This window comes from Rhinatrema bivittatum, chromosome 4, assembly GCF_901001135.1.
Source record: "Rhinatrema bivittatum chromosome 4, aRhiBiv1.1, whole genome shotgun sequence".
In the NCBI taxonomy this organism is placed as follows: Eukaryota; Metazoa; Chordata; class Amphibia; order Gymnophiona; family Rhinatrematidae; genus Rhinatrema; species Rhinatrema bivittatum.
Genome location: NC_042618.1, coordinates 393949067 through 393964979, shown reverse-complemented (window position 1 = coordinate 393964979; position 15913 = coordinate 393949067). Strand labels below are relative to the sequence as shown.

General features: G+C 46.4%; 1 protein-coding gene across 5 annotated transcripts in view; it reads right to left on the bottom strand.

The window, feature by feature from the left end:
* Positions 1-15913, bottom strand: part of ATXN7 (ataxin 7) — a 288809-nt gene that overhangs the window by 94881 nt on the left and 178015 nt on the right. For all 5 annotated transcript variants that reach the window (XM_029601018.1, XM_029601021.1, XM_029601020.1 and 2 more), the window contains one exon: positions 2193-2451. In XM_029601018.1, the coding sequence (XP_029456878.1) occupies positions 2193-2451 (259 nt within the window). The remainder of the gene's footprint in view (positions 1-2192; positions 2452-15913) is intronic.

Here is a 15913-nt window from a genome sequence, read left to right as displayed (position 1 = left end):
GGTTCAAGGTCCAAGAGGATAGTAGTATGCTTCTTAGACATTTTGGCATGTTCCAGCATGGACTTGACCTCCTCAGACTTGTGTGGTAGTAGGGACCAGCTGAATACCTTAACCATCTGGACACAATACTCTGTGCCCATCTTCTTATCAACTGGAAGGATGGAATGTGGCGTTTCCAACATTCTCTAATACATTTCCTGGTTGAGGGGTAGGGTGTCACTGCCACAATGTTTTAGGGGTATCTAAGTACTTTAGAATAAACAGAAGTGCCTGGGTTCTCTCTCAACCTGCAACTAAACAAGAACAGTCTTGAACATAGTCTGCACAAAATTAGAGAAGAGATCTAAATAAGGAGATCTAATCCTACTGCCTGTGGAGGAAAGAGGGTTGACAGGAGTTCAGGTGAGAATTTCTCTTCAGAACAAATCTCCTCTGACTCATAAGGCTCCCATGAATGCTTACAGTTATTTTCAACATAAACAGAGATGACTGCTGAAGGAGTGTGCAGATCCTATAGTCAACTTTCTTTCAGTGCCAATGAATGACTTCTCTATAACATGCTGGAGAAGATGCTGCAATGGGTAACATGATCGTCAACCAGATACTTGTAGCAGATCCTATGGTGGCTGGTGATGGACACCTTCTGACAGCAGTCTGAGCACTTCTCGAAGCTGCTGGCCTTCTCCAACATTGTTCTAAAAATCAATTATGCAATTTCAAAAAGAGTGGCAATCTTGTGAAGCAAACTGCCCAAAAATAAAAATAGGTTCCACAGCCAGGAAAGTCCATCAGAAGCCACCGCAAAAGGGGACTTGACAGAATGTGGAAAATGAAAGTAAACTTGGAAAATGTTGAAATCCTAACTAAAATTACTTTAGGAAACAATTTACTAAGGCACATCGCTGTTAAAGGGGAAAAGCTGAAGAAAAACTGCTAAGAAACATTACAAAGAGCATAAAAACAGAGGAGCTGAAAAACTGTGATCATTAAATATGATCAAAAACATGAAATGAAGATACCCTCTCTACCACAAGAATTCCTGTACATGCTTGGAAAGGTAGTCAAAGCTTCGCTAGACAGCTCTGGAAAAATGCAATTCATATTGTTACTGGACGATATCATCCATATGTTTGACTATAGTGAACTGCTTGTCATTAGAGAAAAACCTACATAAAATATTGTTAAAGGATATGAATTCATTGTTTTCTGTATTCTGGTCCACATAGTTTTGGTCACTGGTCCCAAACACAGAAAGGTTGGGAATATCCATAATTATTTTCTTTTTTCTTTATTAGACTCGGCAGACACTTTTTTTGTTGCTAGCCATCTACTTTATACATACACTAAGAGGCAACATTTGTCACTGATACATTTTCTAGCTACTCAATTTTTATTTTGTTTTACATGTAATTTAGACCTTTTCATTAGTGTGGAAAGGCAAATGTTCACATAATTATGGTCATTAAAATAATTAACATAACCATTTATCTGAAACAATCAAATAATTTTATGGCATTTCATCTAGATTTAAAATTTTGAAATAAACTAATAAAAACAACAACAAACTGTATTGGAAACAGTGAAAAAGAAGCGACAAGACAGATGTACCAGAGGCTAAAGGATGTGCTACACTGGTTTGGTGACAGTGATTTTACAGAAGCAAAGTGTTTTCAGCTCCCACTTTCTTAGTACAATTTTTACTCACTTTCTTAGTACAATTTTTATACAGACAATTCATGCCTGTACAAGAAAATTCACATACCTATAGCTTCCCCTTTTCTAAAAGAGCTTGCATTCAAAATCCATGCAAAGGGAGGTTAATAACTTGGTCAAGATCACAAAGCCATTGGTAAAGAGGGAAACCAATGCTCACAGAATTCTGCTCCTCTACCTAAAACGAACAGCAACTAAGGAGCATGAAAATACTGAAAGACTTGAAGCTCTTCAGTGCTGGAGTTGCATTTTCAAATCATTTAATGCAATTTAGATGAGAGTGAATTTTTTAAAGCACCAAAGAATATATAAACTTGGAGGAATTGTAATGACCACTTTGGTCAATAAAGTCTGGTCCTGCTGAAGCAATTCTGTCTTGACTCCTACATGTGTTTTCTTCATTATCTTTTATCCCCGCTTTCAAAAGAACTACCATTTATCACCATTTTCCAAACAGAAATATACAAATATATACTTACATTTTACCATGGGGAACTTTGCTGTGCTGCACAAAATGCATTGGCCTACTATTTCCACTAATATGCAACTTTTCTTTGGACAATTTCAACAACTTGGAATTGGATGAGACACTACTTCCACTGGAAGTACGTGTGCTGCCGCCGCCACCACCACCTCCTCCACCACCTTTACTCTTTGAAGACAAAGAAGAAAAGAGGGAATATACTGATGAAGAAGGAGGAGTTAGAGGAGGCTTGCTGGAGGAACTGTGTCTTCTTTCTGTAAAACAAAAAAAAGGCTTTCAGTTTGGAATATCTATTATCTATCAACTGATCATTCATTTTTACATCAATTAGGAAATTTTTAGGTGTTAACAGAATTGCTTACCTATAACAGGTGTTCTCCGAGGACAGCATTAAACATGATCGGATGGAGCCCGGCACGGAACTTTGATCTCAACAAATCTAGAACTTTCAAACATGCCCTACTGAGCATGTGCAGCTGTAGTCATCACCCTGCTCCCTAGGCAGAGTTCTTCAGTCCATAATATAGCTAACACACGGAGAAACCAACTCCCAGGGGAGACAGGTGGGTTTCATGAGGACTGACCTCCTGCTGTCCTCGGAGAACACCTGTTACAGGTAAGTAGTCCTCACACATGGGTGAATCCCAAGCTATAGGCTGTCCAAGCAGGACAAGCAGAAAACCGTACTGTGCTGAAAGCACCACCTCTCTCACTTTTGTTTGCCTGTGACGCAGCTGACTCACAAAGGGGTCTAGGTGGGAAAAGAGTTGGGTTCTACAAAGATAAAACCATAGAAAAGACTGAGACATAAAACCCAGATGTGTAGCAGAGGCGCCTAAGGCAGGGGAGTGATGCAAGTGCCACCAAGAAACATACTCCACATCACGGAAAACATTACAAACAGAGTTTCGGAACAGTAAACCCTGACAATGACAGTAGGTCTAGAACCTCCTGGAATCAGGAAAAAGTCTAGAGAGGTAAACAATCAAGACAACCAAAAACTCCTCAAAAAGAAACTGCAGTCCACTGACATCCAAAGGATAGAATGACTCTGCACAAATGTGCCCATGTTTGGCTTCTAGGTATAATGGGCAGAAAACCCAAGCAATGCTTGGAAGAATAATCAGCAATAATGGCAGGGTCTGTGACAGACCCTACATGCCAAAGCATCAGACATAGCTGTCCAGCAGGACAGCATCAAGAATTTCAGGGGATGAAAAGAAATCCCTGAATGGGATCGCTAGCCCAAACCCCTGAGCAGAGATACGTTAGGCCTGAAGCTCACCCACACTGCACCCTGTCAGGGGTAGGACTATCCATTCTAGCCACAAGACAGTTCAGGTGAGCAGGAAAGACCCTTTGGGTAACCCTAGTGAAGAGAGAAAAGCTAAAGGCAGTATTGGCCTTAGCTTGGCAAAAACATAAGGAAACAGTGGCGTATCTTTCCCTGAAGGTATACAGTAAGATATACCACAAACGCCTTAGCTTTTCTTCCCCTGCCCCTGACATTCCAACTGGAAGGTGGAAGGAGAGAAGAACACAAGGAGGCAGACTGCTGGACTGCCGGGGTAAGCATAAGTCACTAGGCTGTATAACTCAACCCCAAGCAAATAATTCATTGCCGATTCCAGTAGAGAGTTACCCACCGAGATAGAGCCCTCACCCTGCTTGAAACAGCTGAAGCTGAGAGTGAATTCCACTGGAAAGAAATCCAAAAACACTCCACTAAGAGATAGGAAGCCGGGGGACAGCAAGTGCAAACCCCTGTCGAACAGGATTTCTTCACCTGCCTGGAAACCCTGAAGGTACTAGGGCAGGGCCAGGGCAATCGCTGAACAGATTGCCCTGAACCCGGTTTAGGTATTAATACTTCAGCCATGATAGCATATACTTCCCCCAAGGAAGCACACGGTCCAGTAAATGTAACAATCGCTGCATGAACCAGGACCCCATCTGTAGACAGGGTTATCCTTAAAATGGGGAAGTATAGCTTGTAAGCCACTGCAACCAAAGAGCAGGAATTCTGTTGCAGGGTCCCTCATTCCTCAACTCCCTCAGCCATGGATATGGTGATGAGAGGCACACTCACTAATTAGATGGATTAGAACCCTCCTCACTGAGGTAGGGTCCCGCAGGTGAAAATGATCGTCAATAGTGGACTTACCAAAAAACACCCATTGAGCTCAGCAGGTATCAAAGGTGACTCCTGGATGGGAGAAACCCCTAATCTTCGCGAGGGAGCTACAGGCTCCCTTGCGAAACAGACCTGCTGGGCCTTAGAACGACCTAAGGAGAGTGCTACCGCTTGACTGGCTCTTGGATCCCTCAAGGAATCAAGAGCGACTGCCAGTCAGAAGCTGTGACATGCCTTCTCTGGGAAATGGAGAACAAGGGCCACCCCTTGCAGGGTTGGACAACCAGTCATCCAGAGGAGACCCATAAAAGTTGCCCTGGAACCCAGTCGAATCACCCCTTCCTGAAGGGACAGGAAATCAAGGCCTCCTGGTCCCGAAAAACCTGTCAACTCTTCAGTTGAGAGTTGAGACACAATCACTGATCGCTGAGGTTTAGATGTGACCAATTTGCCACTGGCAGCCACCCTTGGATGGGGAAGGCCACCTTGGTAATCAATGAAGGGGTCCCATCAAAAACGGTCACATGACTGCCACTGCCATCCCCCGCCCCTGGCCTTCAAGGAGATGCACCGATTCAAAAAGTCGAGGCTCCAGTTCAGTGATAAACCTGCCAGGGATGGAGTCCCAGGGGCTTCCCCACAAAGGGGACTAAGATTCCTGATACTATTCTCCTGGTGTCTACTCCCCTTAGAGTTCGACCAGGAACGCCATCCTACATCAGTCCTGTGGCTACGGCACACAACCTGTTGTGTTTGCCATGAGGGAAACACACACACACACACCAATACTGTGGAGGGCCACTGGCGAATACAGCCTTCCGCTGTAAAAGTACGCTAACAAGTATTCATACAGTGTTATCCCATCCTATGGATGGTGGCACACCTATGACCTCACTCACCGTGCTTGTGGGTAGAATCCCATGACACAGCAAGGACCAAGCACCACTTGCTAGAGTCAGTGGCTGTGCGCAGCCAAAAGGCAAATCACAGTAGTGTGTGATGACGCATTCCTTGCCAGTGCTCCCCAGCACTTTGTGGTGTAGAATTGATGCGACGATGGCAGAACCCTAGCATGGCTGAGAACTGCACAGACAGGGAGAATGCCGCCTGCCATCACCCAAGGTGCTTGGAGTAGATGTTTCTGCTGTTCCTGATCATGCATGCTGTGCTCCACTGTCACAGTAACTCCCAGTGGAGTGCATCAGAACAGTGTAACAACGGTGTACCCGGTACCACTGGAGCGCTGGGTATTGTTTGATGGTGGGTGGTGTTCTATGGCATTGCCCCCTCCAGGACCTGATAATGCTCCAAGAGGCAGGACAAAGCCCTTGAACTGCATCGGGAATGGTTCACTGCCATTTTCCTCATGGGACAACAGCAGCGAAGTCCATGGTGACCAACAGTGCTCATGGTGCTCTGCAGTAATGTCCTGCAGCATCCGACCACAACCATTGGTGCCCACAGTGGTGACAGTGGCCGTAGAGCCAATAGCGCTTTTGCGCTCACCAACGCTGGATCACATCAAGAGTACCAAACAACTCTGCACCCAGGTCTTCGACGGTGCTTGACCGAATCTTGATCAGTTCAATGGTATATAGCGCCACCCCCGGCACCACAGGCGCCCTTGGTCCTTAACAGTCTGGTGGCACCAATAGAGACCCCAGTGCCCAAAGGCATCAATGGACTGGCAACACCAAGGATGCCAGGGGTGTCTGCAGGCAGAGGCTTTGCAGCCCCGACATGCCCCCAACGGTGCCCAGAAGAACCAATGACTGCCTGCACCCACTGACTGTTCCCCTTGGCTCACCGTCAGGGGATGTCGATGCTGTAAGCTCGATGGCGTCCCTCATCAGCAGCTATGGCTGACGATAGCCTCACTAGTACTCATTATCATCAATGGTGCACTAATCCAGGCAGGGCCTCCAATGTCCCCCGATCCCAGCAGCTCAGGGCCCCAGAGATCATCGGCATCCATGGTGCCCGATAGCCATAGGCTAATAATGGAACAGCACAATGCTTCTCAGTGCTCCGTTGGGACACCACCAAGGAGCCTTGAGAGCACCAGATCACTGCGCCTGGATGCCTCGGTGTACCAGGGTGCCTTGAATAAATGGCGACCACGGCACTCAATCCATTCAAGACTGAAATCTCTGTCATTCGAGGGCTTCAATGGCACTCAAGGGCTCTCAAGAGCCCCGGCGGTCGACGGCCTTGGCAACGACCAGGGTGCTCAATGGCGATCCCAGTGCCTCGGTGGTGCTTGACACTGTTGAGAGGGGCACAAAAAGCATCGGTGGCCACCACTCCCAATGGCGGCCCCGCACATTGATTGTTATTGGGGCTGCTCTGCACCACAATGGCATCAAGGCCACGCACTGTGTCAGCCCGAGGGCAGCCATGGCATCAGGGGTAGCCACTCACACACCTCAACGGCATCGAGGGTATCAATGGAACAGAGGCATCCGTGTCATGGACGGAACCAAGGCATCCATGGCATAGATGGGACCGAGGCATCCATGACATGGATGGGGCAGAGGTATCAATACATCGATACACTAGAGATCGGTGCCGCTACTCAACCACAATGAGGCCCAAGGTGCTCAATAATTCCGGTGCATCGAGACTCCATGTCCACAGATGCCTACGGCACAGAAGGCCCTTATGGCATTGAGGACGGTCATACACCCCAGTGACATCGAGGGCACCCCAGCAATTCAATGGTGTCAAGGGTGACCATGGCGTTCAATGGCAGTCCTGGTCCCCAACACAGTCCTGACAACAATACGTCAGATCAACGGTGCGCTTGGTACAGATGTGCATGGGCAACCGTTAATGGGCATGGCACCAAAGGTGTGGTAACAAGCTGCGTACCCAGACTCCTGCGTACTCCAGACCCTCTCTAACAAGGAGGCTGCACTGCCATCACCAGCAAGCAGGAGGGGAGGCTACATCATCCAGGGCTCCTGCCTGTGCAGACTAGCTCCTTTGAATGTGGGGAGGATGAGCTCTTCCTCCTATAGGAACAGTATGGTCCTCAATCTCTGCACTATCTGAACCTCCATCAATGCTGATTGATCGGTGAAACAACATAGAACTCTTGCCCGGGTAGAACTCAGGCGAGTCCCCAGGCTTGGCGGCCTTCACGGATCACAGAGTGCATTCAGTCAGTCCTTCCAGAACCTGACAAAGGTACAAAACCAGACAGAGCAAGGAGAAGAATAGAAACAGAATCTGCTAGACTGCACAGCAACTAAGGTCCGCCAAGTGGCTGGCAGACAGAGGAAAGAAGAAGAAAAAGGAAAAGAAATTAAACTACTGTAAGGTACAGGAAAGAAAACAGAGCAGCTCTAGAAAAAAATCACTTACAAAAACTGTGAGAGAACAAAGCTGAATACTGTGACACACATGGCTCCCACAACCACACGGCTCTGCAGAAAAAAAGAGACTGAGGGACTCTGCCTTGGGGGCAGGGTGATGACAACAGCTGCACATGCTCAGTAGGGCATATTTGAAAGTTCTAGATTCTTTGATATCAAGATTCCAAGCTGGGCTCCAACTGATGATGTCACCCACATGTGAGGATTACCATCCTGCTTGTCCTCTGAGAATCTCTCCACCAAAACACTTCCTACTAGTTACCATAATTATCATATAGTAAGACATCAGCAATAATTTTCTCTTGAAGAACTGGGCAGTTTAAACCAGCACATCAGCATAAGCCATCTGAAATGGTTCTTCATAGGTGTATATAGTATCCGGAAAACAGACCTGGAATTGGACCCAAACTTACAACTACCGGTATTTGTACTTAAAATCTGTTTAGCATGTTGTAGTCAAAGCACTGTTTCACTGGTTAGTTTTTCAGCTGCTCTTCTTGTCATGTCATGGTTTAGGAATAGACTCTCGCTCCATTATGAAGTATCACTGAACTAATAGCCTTTAAATAGTAAGAATGGGATTCTTGCCATTACTAAAAAAAGATATCTGGCAATAAACCGCTTGAGTCATGATAGAATGTATAGTCTTTGATAAGAATTTCAAATACACATACTGAATTTTTAGAGAGATGAAAATCCATGATAATTAGATATATGTGTCAAATGTTTTCATAACAACATAGCTGGTCCATCCAGTCTGCCCAGCAACTTTCTTATGGTAGTAACTGCCACTCCATACAGGTTACCCCCAAGCCTTATGTTAGGGGTAGTAATATTAAAAATCAAACCAAGCACTGTCAAACCCATAATAAAAGTACTACTAACAACAATTTTTACAGGGTTAGCAGTCTTTTTGATAATTCAGACAATGCTGCTTGAACGTACTTTGCTTTTGGATGGCCTGCACGTTTTCCCTAATGTCTGTGTATCAGTACCGCCGACCGTGAAAGTCAGGGCCCAGTGTTGGCTGTTGTCTGAATCTTATTCCCCTTGTTTCCTTTTTTTCCCCACATTATCAGGTCTGAAATTTCATGACAAGAAAATTCTGAATTGAAAATATGGCTTCAAAAATGTATTTTAAAAGAAATATACAAAAATTTTAGGCAAAGCTTTTAAAAAGATTTTAACTAAAGAGAGGCAGGTCTTATATTTTTGATCTTTTAGTCTCCCTGACGTGAGTGGAATGCACTGAGTTTTTACACAATTGGAATTACTATTAAGAAGACTATGAAGGATATTTGTTTTTATGTTTTATGGGCTTGTTTTTGTATTTTTTAGATTTTTATATTATCTTATTATGTTTTATGAGTCAATGTATGTTATATTTAAAATTATTTATGTATTTATGTAAACCACTTAGGAATGATAAGTGGTTTATAAATTTTTAAATAAATAAAGCAAAACTTAATAGCCATGGGTGCACAGCACAGAGAAGGGCTACAAATGCTTTCCGGACAAAAAGAATTAAAAAAAAAAAAAAAAAAAAAAAAAGGTAATTCAATAGCCGGGATCATATAGGGCCTTATTTTCCAGACGGATCGCACGCGATACCAAGATGGGGAGGAGTCAGCCCCGGAAGAGGAGGAGTTGGGGCGTCACCGGGGCCGACTCCACAAAGATGCCGCGGCGACGAAAAGGTAAGGCCCTTTTCGCGTCCTAGTTCGCGTCCAATAGCTACACCTTCTATGGTGGCACTATTGGGTGCGAAACCGGCAGCGATCGCACCACTGTGGTGCGATCGTTGCCGGCTAGCGCAGGAACGCCCCCCCGGGTCGACCCCCCCGCCCCTCATTACCTAAAGTATCGCAGGCCTGCGATACTTTAGAAAATGAGGCCCATAGTCCTTCTTTGCTAGGACCCATCCTTTCTTCTGGAAATTGGAAAGGCTGGATGACGACAAGATTTTGCACAACTTCAACACAAAAGTGTTTTTTTGTTTTTTTTAAGAATAAACTACATACAAATGTCTCGTATCTAACAATTTTGTCCTTCGTAAGGCAAACTCCTTCTTCTCCTTGAAGTTGCCTTGGAATCAGTTAAAACATCTCTCGCTACCATTCATGACAGGAGACGGTTAGAGGACTGAGATACCATGAGCTGAACTCTTGGCTACCTGGTGTTTAATCCTCTCCCTTTCCCCCACATTTATAAACCCTCTCCACGTCTAAGGGCCAAAGCAGTAAATGAACGTGGAAAATGGGCGCTCAGTGTTGAGTACCCGCTTTCCTAATGCGCGCCCAACCACCTCTCCTGGGTGCGCGATTCAATATTTAAATGAGGGGTCGTGCTGCTAAGGCGGTGCTAGGGACAAGTGTGTGCCCCTAGCACCTCCTTGGCAACAGGTGTCCAGGAGAAGTGACTGTCAGTGAGTTAGGAAAACGGACGCTCAATTTTACAAGCAGTTTTCCTAACCTGTGCACAGCCACGGTTTAGGAAAACAGACACTCATTAATTGAACATCCTTTTTCCTAACCTGACCGCTGGCACTTTTTTTTTTAAACTTTTGGTTCCTCCGACTTAATATCTCCACGATATTAAGTTGGAGGATGTACAGAAAAGCAGTATTTTCTGCTTTTCTGTACATTTCTTTGGGCTGCTCATAAATGAACAGCTGCTTTCGGCATTTGTATTTCTGAGCATACAAATGTGTGGGTCAGAAACCTTTTTTTTAGATCTGGGGAAAATAATTAATAGCCTCATCAACATGCATCTGCATGTGATGAGCGCTATTAGTTTTGCAGGGGGGGGGGGGTTTGAACATGCGTTTTGGACACACTAATCCCCCTTATAGCATAAGGGGTTGTGGACGCGCGTCCAAAACTTATGTCCAACCACGGGTTAAACAGTGCGCTCAGCTGAGCACACGGTTTTGCATCGGCCCCCTAGTCTGTCATTGCAACGCCAGCCCTCTTGCTCAGTGATTGGAAACCCTACACTTGGTCTCATAAAAGGTCTGGTTTTCAGAATAATCAAGATATTTAAATTAAACTAAATATATACAAATATATTACATGACTATTCCTTATCAATATCCTGCATTTAAAAAATCCTTTTGGGGAAGAGAGGGCCTCATCTGAGGGCTGACACTGAAAGCTACTGCCCTGGCTAAGATTTACAGGCTACAGTTATTGCCAGAACCTCAGCCAGTAAAAGACTCTGTTAATCGAGTAATATGACTACCTCTGCCTCTGCAACATTCCCAGTTCCTGCTAGCTCGAGGAGTAGGAGCTGCATCTCAGACAAGATCCTGGGTCTCCTAAATGGGAGAGCAAAGTGTGCTATTGGGCCATATAATTGGTCCACTTAGCTAGAAACAATCCTAGTCAGTTGGGGAATTATTATATAGGTGATAAGGGATGCTACTTCCTAGGAGTGTGCTTGAAAACTAAAGAATAGCCATGTGAAATATGAGGCTATGTATTTCAAGTCCATCCTTAATTATTAATAAATTGAAACACGTACTATGCCTGTTGTAATACAGTATTCATCAGAAGCAAAATTAATTTGATTAAAATAGTAGTTCTTCTATAACTCTTTATGTTGCATGCACCAGAATCTATTCATACCCCAGCCCTATGCTGGACACTACTTAGGGTTTCCACGATAGAACTGAGTAGTGAAAAATCGGTGGGAAGTTAGAGGTATAGAATTCAAGTCAGCAAAATATTAAAGAGAAATAGAAACTTTTCTCCCCCAAAATGCATAGAGGTAGATCTTTAAACAATACGCGATCACGTACTTTTGTTGGTGCACCAGGCGCAAACAAAAGTACGCTGGATTTTATAAGATACGTGCATAGCCGTGCGTATCTTATAAAATCCTGGATCGGCGCGCGCAAGGCTGCCGATTTTGGACAGCCTGTGCGCGCCGAGCCGTGCAGCCTGCCTCCATTCCCTCTGAGGCCGCTCTGAAATTGGAGCGGCCTCGGAGGGAACTTTCTTTTCGCCTGCCCTCCTCTTCCCCTCCCTTACCGCCCCCCCCCCCCCCCCGGCCCTATCTAAAAACCCCCCCTTACCTTTATTTCGTGATTTACGCCTGCTAGAAGCAGATGAAAATCTACACGCGCCAGCGGACTGCTGGCGCGCCGTCATCCAACCCGGGGGCTGGTCCGGAGGCCTCAACCACGCCCCCGCCCCCGAAACGCCGCATCATTAGGCCCCGCCCCCGACACGCCCCTTTTCAAAAACCCCGGGACTTACACGAGTCCCGGGGCTCTGCGCGCGCCGGCGGCCTATGCAAAATAGGCGCGCCAGCGCGGGAGGGCCCTGCTCGCGTAAATCCGGCCGGATTTACGCGAGCAGGGGGTTTAAAATCCGCCCCATAATGTACTATCAAAGGGATCTATTTACTAAGCAGTGATATTTTATCTTGCGGGGTGTTCATGCACTATTTTGCCCACCTTGACAAAATACTGTGGCATTATCGCTGCATTCTTTTGTCTCGCAAAAAAAGTCTGAGATACAAAAGAATGTAGCTGGGGCCTCCTAAATGCACAACAGCAGCCCCTACGTACGGGGCCACCCTCACTTTAAAGGGCCATTGTTCCGACTCAAACCCCCCCCCCCCCCCCCCAAAGTGTAAAACAAAAAAAAAAGCTATCAGAGATCTTACTAGCCATCCCTTGTGGCCCTGCAAAAAAAAAAAAAGTTTAAAAAAATAAAAACTGCATGGCAATGCTCCAGCCCCCTGCCCATTACATCAAACAACCCCCCCCCCCAGTCCAATGCAAGACCCCTCCACTTTATTAAAATCCCCGCCCCTTTCTATTAAAGCAAAACCCAGGGAGAGTATACTCCCCCTAACTCCCAAAAATTACCTTGGTGGGTAGTTCCCCGACCCCTGACTCACCCTACCTTTAAAAAAGGTCATTGGTGGTCAGTGAAGCCAGGACACCCCCTAGCCCCGGGACCGATTGGTGCATTTTTTAAATATGCTGCTGACCACCCTTTGCCCCTATCACATGGTAAGGGCAAAAGCCAATCGGCACCAATATGGAAAATGGTATGACCAGGTTCGGGCCTAGGGGGCACCCCAGGCCCTCCACTGACCACCCATGACCTTTTTAGATGTGGGGTGGTCATGGGTGGAGGCATTAGCCCACCCGGATAATTTTGGGAGGTTGGGGGGACCCTACCTGGGTTTCACTTTAACAGAAAAGGGGGCGGGGTGGCAGGGAGGTGTAGGGGCAGCTCTTGGGGACATCGCTGATCAGTTTACTTAATTTTTTTAATTATTTTTGTGGGGCGGCCTTGAAAGACGGCCCCAAGGAAGGCAGGAGTGGGACTAGTAAGATCCCCTGAGGTTTTTTTTTTAAAACACTTTTGGAGGGTGTTCTTGTTGCGCCACATGGCCCTTTAACTCTAGTGCACAAGCATCAGGACCTGCATTAGGGTTCTAGTTCTCCCATGCGAGAAAGCAGAGTTGCTTACCTGTAACAGGTGTTCTCCCAGGACAGCAGGATGTTAGTCCTCACATATGGGTGACATCATCAGATGGAGCTCTGTCACGGAATACTTTTGTCAAAGTTTCTAGAACTTTGACTGGCACACTGATCATGCCCAGCATACCACTAACTCTGTGGCCACCAGGGGTCCCCCTTCAGTCTCGTTTGTAGCAAAAAGTACAAGCGAAAAATAAAATAAGAAAACGTTATCGAACCCAACTCCACGGGTGGCGGGTGGGCTTCGTGAGGACTAACATCCTGCTGTCCTTGGAGAACACCTGTTTCAGGTAAGCAACTCTGCTTTCTCCCAGGACAAGCAGGATAGTAGTCCTCACATATCGGTGAATAGCAAGCTACAGGCTGAGTAATATGAATGAGGCCAAGCAGCACACATGTGCAACAGGTACAACAATTGGGGTGCTGTTGGCAAGGATGAGGCAGTCTGAAATTCACAGCGAGTCAAGGTGTGTTTCTACACTGGGAATAAATTCCTTAGGACAGACTGGCCAAAGACAGAGTCTTGTCATCCAGCCTTGTCTAGACAACAGTGAGTTGCGAAGGTGTGGAGAGAGCTCCATGTTGCAGCCCTGCAGATGATGGCAATTGGTACTGAATGGTTGTGTGCTACTGACGTTGCCATTGCCCTGACAGAGTGTGCCTTCACTCGTCCCTGAAGTGGAAGGCCTACTTGTTGGTAGCAGAATTCAATACAATCTGCCAACCAGTTGGAGAAAGTTTACTTGCCCACCGCAACTCAAAGTTTGTTTTTATCAAAAGAAACAAAAAGAGTTGGGTGGACTTCCTGTGGGTAGTAGTGCGGTCTAAATAAAATCTAGCGCACGCTTACACTCCAAGGTGTGTAGAGCTTGCTCACCTGGATGAGCATGAGGCCTTGGATAGAAAGTGGGTAAGACTATGGACTGATTTAAGTGAAAATCTGTTACCACCTTAGGAAGGAATTTAGGGTGAGTTTGGAGAACCACCCGGTCATGGAGGAACCTTGTATAAGGTGAGTAGGTCACAAGGGCCTGTAACTCACTTACTCTGCGAGCAGATGCGATTTCTACTAGGAAAATTACTTTCCATGTGAGATATTGGAGTTCACAGGACTGCAGTGGCTGAAAAGGAGAACGCATGAGCCGTGCAAGTACCAAGTTGAGGTCCCATGCCACAACCGGTAGTCCTAGAGGTGGCTTAAGATATATTAAGCCTCTCATAAATCGACTCACCAAGGGTTGAGCCATTATGGGCGCATTCCCTACACCTTGATGGTAAGCAGAGGGGGCACTGAGGTGTACTCGTATGGAGGAAGTCTGTAGACCAGATTCCAAGAGGTGCCAGAGATAATCCAAGAGTGCTGGTATGGGGCAAAAAAAGGGTTTAATGTCCTTTTGTGGCACCACCCTGAAAACCTTTTCCATTTAAAGCGGTAAGATTTCCGCGTGGAAGGCTTACGTCAAGCTACAAGGACTTGAGATACGCTAGTAGAAAGGTTGAGGGGTTGTAGTATCAATCTTCTAACATCCAGGCCGTCAGAGATAGGGAGTGGAGGTTCGGATGGCGTAACTTGCCATGATTCTGTGTTATGAGGTTGGGTGCTGTGCCCAGGCGAATGGGTTCCTGGACAGAGAAGTCGAGAAGTATGGGAAACCAGACTTGGCGTGGCAATACAGGACTATGAGTATCATTAAGCCTTGGTCCTGTTGTAGCTTCACAAGAGTCTTGCTAATTAGCAGAATTGTAGGGTACGCATACAGCAGGCCTGTGTTCCAGGGGCGGACGAAGGCATCCATGGTTGGTGCTCTTCGGTCCCTGTGTAGGAAGCAGTAGTGTTACACTTTGCGGTTCTGTTCGGACGCAAAGAGGTCGATGGTAGGTTGACCCCATCGGTGGAAGATTCTGCTCGCAACAGAGGGATCCAGAGACCACTCGTGGGGCTGGAAACTTTGGCTGAGGCGGTCCGCTACAAAATTCTGTGTGCCTGCCAGATAAGTGGCTCGCAGTTGTATTGAGTGCGACAGGGCCCAGGCCCAAATCTGCGCCGCCTCTTGGCAGAGCAGATAAGATCCCTTGACCCCCTGTTTGTTCAGGTACCACACTGCTACTTGATTGTCTGTTTGAATCAAGACTATCTTGTTGGATAGGCAGTCCCTGAATGCATAAAAGGCGTACCGCATCGCCCGAAGCTCCAGGAAATTGATCTGACAATTTGCTTCGGTTTTTGTCCAAGTTCCTTAGGTTTGAAGGCCTTTGACAGGGCTCCCCAACCTAGGTTGGAGGTGTCTGTGGTTAAGGACACCGGAGGAGCTGGTTGCTGGAAGGGTAGACCTGTTTGTAAGTTGGCCTTGTGCGTCCACCAAGTAAGGGATAAATGAAGTTGACTGGTTATATGGACAAGGGATGTAAGCGGCTGAATGGCTTGATGCCACTGAGACTTTAAAGTCCACTGTGTCAGTCTCATGGCTAAGCATGCCATTGGGGTGACATGGACTGTTGATGCCATGTGGCCAAGCAACTTGAGAAGCTGGTGAGCCGAGGCTGTTTTTCAAGTGCAGATAGAGCTGGCGAGGCTGGACAGGGTGGTTGCACAGTCGTCGGGTAAGAACCCTTTAGCTATTGTGGTGTCTAGGGCTGCTCCTATAATGGAGAGATGGTGAGATGGCGTCAAGTGGGATTTCGGGTAGTTGATCAGAAATCCCAGT